Source organism: Gymnodraco acuticeps, unplaced genomic scaffold (genome assembly GCF_902827175.1).
Source record: "Gymnodraco acuticeps unplaced genomic scaffold, fGymAcu1.1, whole genome shotgun sequence".
Lineage (NCBI taxonomy): Eukaryota > Metazoa > Chordata > Actinopteri > Perciformes > Bathydraconidae > Gymnodraco > Gymnodraco acuticeps.
The window spans coordinates 149,941-160,841 of NW_022991509.1; the positions used below are offsets into that span (position 1 = coordinate 149,941).

At 39.1% G+C, this 10,901-nt stretch overlaps 1 protein-coding gene across 1 annotated transcript; it reads left to right on the plus strand.

The window, feature by feature from the left end:
- The first annotated feature begins 7,135 nt into the window (after nt 1–7,135).
- LOC117533218 lies at nt 7,136–9,845 on the plus strand. The gene is made up of 7 exons (XM_034196838.1): nt 7,136–7,202; nt 7,370–7,446; nt 8,205–8,385; nt 8,599–8,784; nt 8,921–9,092; nt 9,187–9,335; nt 9,471–9,845. Exons 1-7 carry the CDS (start codon nt 7,136–7,138, stop codon nt 9,647–9,649), a joined length of 1,011 nt encoding a protein of 336 aa, XP_034052729.1. The 3' UTR covers nt 9,650–9,845.
- The last annotated feature ends 1,056 nt before the right edge of the window (nt 9,846–10,901 follow it).

The following is a 10,901-nucleotide window of genomic DNA, read 5'->3' on the forward strand; positions in this document are numbered from 1 at the left end:
TGACAAACTATTACTTATTCTTAAATTTGACCTCTTGCTGATTGGTTGGAAATGATAGATGAAAAAGCTACAACGCTTAACTTAAAGGGGACCTATCATGCAAAATGCACCTTTGGACGTCTTTTATACATGAATATGTGTCCCCGGTGTTCCAGGGAACTCACCAAGTGTCAGAAAACACAACCCTCTCTATTTTCCTCCTTCGCCAAATCTCTAAAAAAGGGGCTGAAACGGATCTGAAAAAAACGGATCCAGATTTCAACACTTTCTTACGTCACAAAGAGACGTGCTCCGCTTATTGGTCAACTCTCCACCTATCAGGGGAATGAGCCACGGCCACGTGCATTGCCAAACCTCTCATTCGCATATAGGCTATCGGCAGGCTAAATCAACTCCAGTCACATCTGTGTTTTTGTCTGCTCTTGCCAGGATGTCTAAGCGAGTTAAACTTTGTGCTGTTGTTGGCTGCAAGACTCGAGAAGGGGGACTGCATGCCAGGCGCGCCGGATTCATTTTAGAAGTGGGGGGGCCAAAAAAAGTGCGTGTGTATGGCCCAATCCCAAACCACGCCCTACACCTACACACACACCCTCCGTGACGGAGTGAACTCCGTGGAGTGACACATGAGGCTCCCTCCTGTCAGATGGAGGGAGTAAATACAGCAGCAAGCTTTGGGACAAACTCCCCTCTCTCTGGCAGAAACAGGAAATGCGTAACTGTATGTAGGCCTAACAACGGTTTCAAATCAGCATCTCTTAGACAAAACATTTAAATGAATAACTCAAATAAAACTCCAAACATCTTTGGTTACTTTTTTGTAAAGCTCTTTTAGTTTTAAACCTGATGTTTATAAGCTTCTTAGTTTTTGCAATAGTCTGTAAATATACACAACTTTATAATAAAATGCACACATTTACCTTTTTCTAGACTAAACACAGGTATGATCCTAAGTTAAAAAAATATGAGGTTATCATGAGGTTGTTAACATCACAATTTATCACTATCGTTTAGTGGTTTTGCAAAGAATGAACCACTCTCTGTTTTTGTACCATTCTGCGTTGAAGTAGGCTACCTTTCTCTTTGCTCAAATAATCTACTAGCGGTCTCCTTTTTTCCGATAGTTAGCTGTACAGCTTTACCCGACTCAATGTCCCAACAACAAACCTCCATGCAGTCGGAACCAGCCTGTTTCGGTTCAACGACGGCGGCGGCGGTTTTGACAGTTTCTGCGGCCGCAGAGGTGCTGCTTTTGGGTTCATCTGGCTTCGCTGTTTCTATGATTGATGAAGGTCCAGGCTCCGGAGATGTGGATGTCAGGGATGTGACCTTCCAGTTGTTACATTTAAGTTTAGATTGACTGTATTTGTGACCTGCTCCATCGAAATCAGTCGCATTGACCCGAAGACACATTTTGAGTTGTATACACTGCTGGAAAGAGGAGATTCCTAGCTTTCTAATGTTATCAGGTTTGTTTTTGTACTCCAAATATTAAGCGAAATATGTCACATTATATAATGACTATCACCGAGTCCTCATTTTGAGAAAAAGGCCTTAAAAGTTTCCTCTTCTCTGGAATCCATCGATCTGATTGATTATTAGTGGAGCAAATGATCAAATACTACGGAGGGAAGATATTTTCGTTTGGAGGGAAAGCTCGCGAGTGTGTGTGTATAGGTGTGTGTGTGTTTGTGTAATTTTGCGTTTGTGTGTATTGTGTTTGTTTCCCGGGGAAAACACTCACGAGAAACACCGGCTGTTGTTATGCCTGCTGTGACGTTAAGTTACTCCGTTCTCCGCTTGTAATTATGCCGTTACAAGCTTCAAACTTGTATTTATCATCTGAATTTGCCGAAACAAGTTTAATATTCTGAAAGCCAAGACTTTGTTTAATTAAAATCAGATGAAAACAAACTGTAACGGACCCTGCCGTGTTATCTATGATTACTATACTCTTACATTCATAATTTCAGCGGAGGGAGGGTGGCGGCTTTGCTGGAAGAGCAGATTGCGAGTGAGAGCTGTCTTCGTCCCTTTACAAGCTTCAAAAATGTATTTATCGTGTTATTTTGGAAATAAAAGTTTCATATTCTGAAAGCCAAGACGTTGTTTGTTTAAAATCAAACAAAACACCCGAACCCTGAAAAAATAGTTTTTTACGTAAATCCACGTTTATTCTGAATGAGCCGTTGCGACTTCCGACTGATTTCGATTGAGCGGGTCACATTTAGTTTTCTTCTGCGCTGGTTCTTCTGACATGTTTGCAAGTGTATATATTATTTCTAGGTTAACGGCTGACACACACAGAACAACGTAACAAATAAAGTAAACAACGTAACAAATAAACAAATCTAAGCTTTTTTATTGGTTGTAATTTACATGGATACATTTGAATGGTGTGACAATGTCCTATTTGATTGGGTTAAAATGTACATATTCTTCCTGTTATGTCTGCCTGCTTTATTTTACCTAATGCAAAGTTACCTGCTGCTCCATCGAAATCAGTCGCATTGACCCGAAGACATATTTTGATTCCTAGCTTTCTAATGATATCAGGATTGTTTTTGTACTCCAAATATTAAGCAAAATATGTCACATTATATAATGACTGTTACAGAGTCATCATTTTGAGAAAAAGGCCTTTAAAGTTTTCTCTTCTCTGGAATCCATCATTTCTCATCATCAATCATCATGATTGATTATTAGCGGAGCAAATGATCAAAATACTACGGAGGAAAGATATTTTCGTTTGGATTACTGCACTCACGAGAAACACCGGCTGTTGTTATGCCTGCTGTGACGTTAAGTTACTCCGTTCTCCGCTTGTAATTATGCCGTCACAAGCTTCAAAGTTGTAGGCCTATTTATCATCTGAATTTGCCGAAACAAGTTTAATATTCTGAAACCCAAGACTTTGCTTATTTGAAATCAGATAAAAACCAACTGTAACGGACCCTGCCATGTTATCTATGATTACTCTACACCTTACATTCATAATTTCAGCGGGCGGGAGGGGGGCGGCGCTGAGGAACAGCAGAGTGGCGAGAGCTGTCATCTTCCTTTTACAAGCTTCAAACATGCCTGTAGCTAATGAGATTGAATATAACAATCAAAAATAACAAAATATACACAGCTAGATCAGATCACGTTTTAGATGCGACTTTAGGGTAGAGGGGAATTATTGAAACGGCACAGTTTCATGGAAACACATCAGCTTTTGGACGACAGTCAATATGGATTCAGGAAAGATAGATCAACATCGATGGCACTAATGGAATTAAGTGAGGAAATAGCAAACTGCATGGACAATAAAAAACAAGCAGTGGGAATATTTATAGACTTACAAAAAGCATTTGACACCATAGATCACAATATTTTACTGATAAAACTGGAACGGTATGGCATCAGAGGGGTGGGATTAAACTGGGTGAGAGATTATTTAAGCAACAGACAACAATTTGTTGAATTTGTTGAAAACATAAAACAAATCCACAGATACAATTAATACTAGATAACATACACATAGAAAGAGTATATGAAATTAAGTTCCTTGGTGTGGTTTTAGACCACAAAATCAGCTGGAAACCTCATATCACTCATGTAAAAGCAAAACTGGCTAAAACTATCGCAATATTGGGAAAAGCCAGATACATTCTGGACTATAACTCATTGTATACTCTATATAACACACTTATATTGCCATATCTGATTTACTGTGTGGAGATTTGGGGAAACACGTACAAAACCAACCTACAGCCGTTATGCACATTACAAAAAAGGGCTATAAGAGTTATCAATAATGTTGGATATCTTGAACACACTAATGTATTCTTTTTGAAGTCACACATATTGAAGTTCATTGATCTGGTTAAATTTAAAACGGCACAAATCATGTACAGAGCCAGACATAATCTACTTCCTAGGAAATTAAAAACATTGTTCATAGACAGAGAGGGTGGGTATAATTTGAGAGGAAATCTACATTTTAAACAACTCAAGGTCAGAACAACTCTGAGAAGTATGAGTTTAACAATCTGTGGGGTGATTTTATGGAATGGTTTGGAGCAGGAGTTCAAACAAAGCACAAGCATAATTCAGTTTAAAAGGATGTACAGAAACACTTTTTTGGAAAAATATGGGAATGAAGAAAGGTGATTGAAGACGAGAAATTATTGTATATGTATGTATAAATGTAAATCTAAGTAGGAATAACTTGCATAATGATTTAAAGGACAATCATTGATCAAGTAAGGTGTGGGAATTAATAAGCATTTGCTTCCTCCTACTCCCTTTCGGACACATATGATTTATTATTATTATTAATATGAAGACTTTTGTTTTTTTTGTTGAATATACAAATATTACCATGAATGTGGATAAATACTGTATTATAACAATACGGTATTCTGTTTTTCACATTTGTTATTTTTTATTTGTTATTTTTGAATCTGTTCGAAATAAAGACTGAAAAGAAGAAAAAAAAAGAAAAAAAAAATCTGCTGCTGTGAAAATGTGGGGCAGGGCTGAAAAGTGGGGGGGCCAATGGCCCCCTGGCCCCCCCGCTTCCGGCGCCCTTGCTGCATGCAATGCCATCAGTGGAAAAAGAAAATAATCTGTGGCTAGACTTCATTTTCAAGGGACATGTGCCAGAAGACCACGGCAGATTTCTGTTTGTGTGTTCCAAACATTTTACCACGGACATGTTTATGAACTTCTCTCAAGTCCAACACGGATATGCCTCCAAACTAATGCTAAACCCGGGATCAATACCAACCATCCGGGAGCAGGCCAGTGAGGACACATCCAATTTTGAAGCTGTAAGTTTTTATTTAGCGGTGTTTTTCCTGATAAAGCTATCTCTAGCTTGTAGTATGTAGCATGTAGCATGTAGCATGTAGCTTCGCCGTATCAATGTCGCCTCAAACCCAAATAGTAATCGGTTAGGTGTTTATATGTTTTTATAACATTTTATATTGTACGCTCCGCAGTCTTTGCTTTGTCTTTTATTTTAATTATCAGGCATTTGCTAACATGTTCAGACATACTGCCGTAATGGCGATCTGTGTGAAGGCTGTAAAGCCACGCCCTAGCCGATAACACAAGTATTTATTCTCCTATTTATTAGTATTTTGTATCCTCTAAAATCATATTGAGTAAGTTATAATAACAAACGTAATCTTCTGTAGGTAAGTGCCGTTTTCTCCAGCGTTATATGTAAAAGCTTTTGTGATTGTAGTCTGTAAGAACGATCAGATCTGTAAGCTAAGCTACGCTACGCTAATGAGACATGCCGTTTTTTGCAGCGTTATATGTAAAAGCTTTTGTATGTTTACTTGTTTGCGCACATGAATATAAATGGGGATGTGTTAGGATACAACACTGTGTGTATGTATGTGAGGGGACACACACACCATGAGTAAAACAGAACTAAAGCCCCGTTGGTCTGTTGTTGTTGACAAGGCCTTACCTAGCAACAGGCTAATTAGTGGCTAGCACTCATTACAGTCAGTCTACTGAGCTCAGCCCCTCTCCAACACATCATCTGTATTGAGTCAGAAACACAGCATGCACGTTACGGTTCAAAACTAACTCAGATAGGAAAAGGCTAAGCAAAGAGCTTTGCTAAATAGAGAGTTTTAGCCCCATCTTTTGGGATTTCAGACGATATTTATCCAAATAGTATTTTCTCATCCTGAATACTAAATTGAGATGATTTTGTTTTCTTCTTTACAGGCCAGCACCTCACATGCTACCAGCAGATCACCTGTGATGACAGATTCTGCATGTCAGACTGACCCACCCAAGTACCGTACTGTTCGTACACAGCTATCCTCGAGGACTCTTGGTTCACATCGAAGTACAGGTTAGAAGCACGTTTTTCAAATGTTCTTTGGATACATCTTGACATTCTGATGTTGTAGCCTTTAATTTGTGTGCTTCTAATTGTTGTAAAAATATTTTTGTTTTATCTTTTGTTTTGTTTTTAATGTCAAATATAATTATGTTACAGCTGTCCAGGCTAAAATTCCCTGCAGAAGCGTTGGTGTCGAAACACTTCCGTTGGAAGTGCCAGTGCCCTTTTTAACATCCACCCCCTTAAAGAGACCACCAAAGAGGCCCCGTGTGGATCTTGAAGAGGAATACGAAGATCCATTTGAGGGAAGCTCTTCTTTGGTGTTTTCCGAAGGCCAGGATGCAACTTATGATCCAGCAGAATCCATAACAAATGCTACAGAAACAACAGCCATGTCGTAAGTTACTGAAATATCACTATGTGTGAGTTTGTCTATGTATTGTATTTTTTGCTGTATATAATTCAAACATTGATAATAGGGAAACACCAAAGATCTCTAAAGCAACAATCTGTGTGATGGATCTTAACTTCTATTTTTTTGTTTTAGTGGTCAAGAACAAAACCCCCCCCAGACGATCAACACATACATCGTGTATGAGACCTGCCTCATGGAGCTTTTTGAATCATGTCCTGTGTGCAAGCGTGTGTGTAATGTACAAACCAGAAGGATCGGTACATTCATATCAGTGCAGCAGCTGTGCCCCCATTGTCAGTTTACAAGAAAACTGGAATAGCCAGCCTGTTCTTGGGAGTACTCCAGTTGGAAACCTGCAGCTATCAGTTGCAACATATGTCAACGGAGCATCTTTCTACAAACTTTCAAAGGTAAATTAACTGCAGAAGATTGTATTGCCAATGTTTGAAAATGCAAATGTTGTTGTTGAATAAGATAGGACAAGGTAACAATAACAAGAGTGAGAAAAGGTGGGAATAGGGCACTGTTAGGTAACGACCCATGCTAATATGTAAAGATCTTTTGGGAGGGTGGTGTGGAGAAAGAGAAGAGATGTGAAAGGGGCACTGTAGAGTAAGCACCCCTAATGACATGTTCAGCTCTTTCCCTGTTTAAAAAAAGGGCAGCTCATTTGCACTTTCCAGGTTCTCCTCATTGACACATCTACAGGTGATCTTTGAGATTAAAATGTATTCTTGCGGTTTTCTTTCAACCATTAGGTCTTCAAAGCAATGAATATGCAGCTATGCAAATACAACACCTTCCGAAGGCATGCCAGGATGTTGATTGAGCCAGCGATTGTTTCTTACTGGCAAAAATCACAGGAAGGCATGCTACAGAAGCTCCATGCAGAGGAGAAAGTGATAGTTGGTGGTGATATGAGGGCTGACTCCCCAGGTATGTATTTTTTATATAATTCACATTTTACATTTCAGAAAGGGGTTTCACTATGTGTGATTTGTTCAATTAATGGTTCCTGAAAAACATATGCTAAACACTACAAGCAAAAATACAAATTCACCATCCGCAGAGAAAAGTAATTACTGTAAAACATATTTTCACAGGCCACTCTGCAAAGTTCGGAAGCTACACTATGATGGACCTGAAGAACAACAAAGTCGTTGACCTCCAGTTGGTTCAGGTAAGTGGGGTGAAAGGAAATATCAATGTTTTTTTCTTTAACACTGTTTGCACGTTATATTTAAAATGTGTGTATCAATGGTTATTTGTATGTGCGCTTAAGACCTTCCTTTTTGATAAAGCTTATAGTTAGGGCTGATTAGATCCAGCCCCTAGTTTTGCTGATATAAGCTTAGTTTGTCGGGGGATATCTTACTTCTTCCTTCTCTCTGTCTATACCTGTGTACTCTCATGTTCCCATTAACCCAGCTTCCCCAAATGTCTTTCTTTTTGGTGTCTATATACGCCGGGATCCGGAGTCATGGATGATCCTGCGCTCCTCTGTCCTGGATCGCGAGCCCTGGATCTTGAGTCGTGGCTGTGGTCCTGGATCATAGGTCCTGGATGGATATCCTCGTGGATTCATCTTCCTATTATACACACATGCATTTCCAAACATTTGGACTACCTATGTTGCAAATGTATTATCTTTTCAATTTACACACGGCATCTATTGCACGTCTGTCCGTCCTGGGAGAGGGATCCCTCCTCTGTTGCTCTCCCTGAGGTTTCTCCCATTTTTCCCTTTAAACTGTGGGTTTTCTCCGGAAGTTTTTCCTTGTACGATGTGAGGGTCTAAGGACAGAGGGTGTCGTATTGTCATACTGATATTTTGTACAAACTGTAAAGTCCACTGAGACAAATGTAACATTTGTGATATTGGGCTATATAAATAAACATTGATTGATTGATTGACATTGATTGTATGTGTCATAACAGAGCAATGAGGTTGGTGGAAGCTACCACATGGAGTTAGAGGGCCTGAAAAGGAGTCTGGAGTTGTTAAAGGAACGTGGTGTGACTCTGGACTGTATTGTCACGGACAGACATCTGCAAATTCAGAAGTTCCTAAGGGAAAGCAGCATCACCCAATTCTTTGATGTGTGGCACATAGAAAAAGGTATTTTTCTTTATATTAATTTCCATGTAAATAAATCGATTGTAAATACAATCATTATTTTATTTAGACACAAACCCGGCTTCCTACAATCACATTAGTATAATAATATTTTGAGTAAACTTGTATGTATATTAACTACATGTTAAATGTATTTATTAGGGATTTCTAAGCAACTGGAGAAGGCTGCAAAAAAGGACTGCGAAAAACTTTGAGGGTGGGTGAAGAGTATAAGAAACCACATATACTGGACTGCAGCAACCTCCACCACCGGGCCTGAGAGAGTGGCCAAATGGACTTCCATCCTGAACCACGTGCAGGATATCCACTCTCATGATAACCCCCTGTTCCCCAAGTGCCTTCATCCACTGCGCATTGCGCAATACCAATGGATGGCTGCAGGTATGTTGTTCATAAACCATATTACATTACTCCTCTATAAATATTTGTAAGGGACAACTATTGAATACAGGATGTTGTCAGACACAATCTATAAAGCATGACAATTCAAATATGACTTTGATTTTCACATTCTTAGGAACGCCGGCCTTTCACAAGCTGGAGACAATTCTCTCAACCAAGAGGATTTTGAAAGCTGTGGCCAAACTCAGCCCACACCACCAGACTTCATCTTTAGAGTCATTCCATGCCGTCATCCTGCGCTTTGCTCCAAAGAATGTTGTGTTTCCATTTCTTGGAATGTTGTGCAGGTAAAATAAACCATAGTTACTTACTAATTAGTGACAATTTGTACATCCTTTGCTATTATTTACATTTTTTTTTTACTCATGGCGGAAATGAAAGACTGTACCTGGCAGCCCTGCACTACAATGAAAACGCTGAGCGTGCACAAGCCACTACATCCACTGGAAAGCCTCTATATAAACTGCAGTTCCCAAAGGCCAGGAAGGGAGAATGCAGAGCAAAACCAGTAAAGACTGACCCCACATTCCGTAAGTGTTTAAAATATTTATTATACAACTATTTACAAATATAAAATAAATAAATTAAAAAGAACTTTCAGTTTTGTACATGCATATACTAATGTAAACCACATTTTTTGTTGTGCTTTTTTTAACATTGCACAGGCTACGTGGCCAACTTGATGGACCTCATCTTCGACCAAGTCTTTGTGGACCCTGCACCATTCACACAGGAGCTTCTGAAGATACCCATCCCAGAGGACCTGTGTTCCCAATATGAGCGACCTGACAGGGAGGAGGTCATCTCCGGGTATGCTACTCGGTTCAATTTGGCTGCTGTCTGAACCCAACATAGATATTTCGCGGATCAGGAAACTCTCTGCGAATCCTGAGGACAACGCAGGCCGGAATCACCACTCTGATCCTGCGTCCAAGGAAGCCCCAGCACCAGCTCACAAAGCTTCTGTAGGCTAGATACCTGTGACGCCTGAAATCATTAAAAAATATATTTAGTGTCATTTATATATAATACAAGTACATTTAGTTTTTTTTTATGGGTTCAAAGAACCGTTGATTTTGACAATAAAGTTCAGAGTTGATATCAAATGTGTCGTGATTATTTATGTTTGGATGGGTAAAGAATATTCTGATTTCAAAAGCATAAGGTTGTGTGTGGACTTTTTTTGTCGTACACTTGGGTGTGTTATGCCATTGCTGTGTAATAATATATATATATATATATATATATATAATAGTACATGTACAATGAAAGATTGCATAAAGCAATATACACCAGTATTTATTTCCATGAACAATATTAGCATTCGTTTTACAATTTCAGTCAAAAGAAACAAACCACTCACTGCTCTATTTGCCTCAACTGTAGTCCACCATGTTCAGCTCTGTAAATATTAAATGCATTCTGCAGGGAGAACACATTCAGGCACACAGGCTCCAATCCAGGATGGTCCACCATACAGTTAACAGAGTCTTCAAGTTCCTGCATCCGTCTTGACACCTAGTGTGATAAAGATATATTGAATGACATGTTAAAAATGTATTCTCTAAACAGGCAACTTAGTGAAGCTATCAAAAATGTTACCTGTGGTATCTCCATGCAGCACACATTCTCCGGTTCAGAAGGCATCGTGGCGCAATGTACACCTGTAGAAAGAAGTCAATAACTGAGATTTTAAAAACACATGAAACTACACACATTGCTGACAACTGAGGTGTTGTTGGAGTTATACTTTTTATCACCCTAAGTTATTGAACTTTCCAACGGTTGTTGCACGATGTTGGAAGAAAAGGACTGTAAACTATTAATAAACGCAATTAGGCCATTGTATATATGCTGAAAATATGAATGTCTCCCTTTATAAATATGTAGGCCTATTGCTGTTTTTGCGTTACAAACTATAAGTTACAAACTGTACACATTGCATTCTTGCTAATTAGCCAACATATGAACGGAATAAGTAGCAAGCATCGTAACAGAGTAAAATAAATAGGGACAACAGCTTGTCAACTAACCATTCAGAAACGTCCTGCTGCAACCGAGATGTTTCCACCTCCACCAAAACCTCCGCTGCTTCA

Coding starts and splice junctions, on each gene's coding strand:
- LOC117533218 (XM_034196838.1), top strand. CDS start 7,136: ATGCTACAGAAGCTCCATGCAGAGGAGAAAGTGATAGTTGGTGGTGAT. Junction 7,447..8,204: donor TTGACCTCCAGTTGGTTCAG/GTAAGTGGGGTG, acceptor GTGTCATAACAG/AGCAATGAGGTTGGTGGAAG. Junction 9,336..9,470: donor AAAGACTGACCCCACATTCC/GTAAGTGTTTAA, acceptor AACATTGCACAG/GCTACGTGGCCAACTTGATG.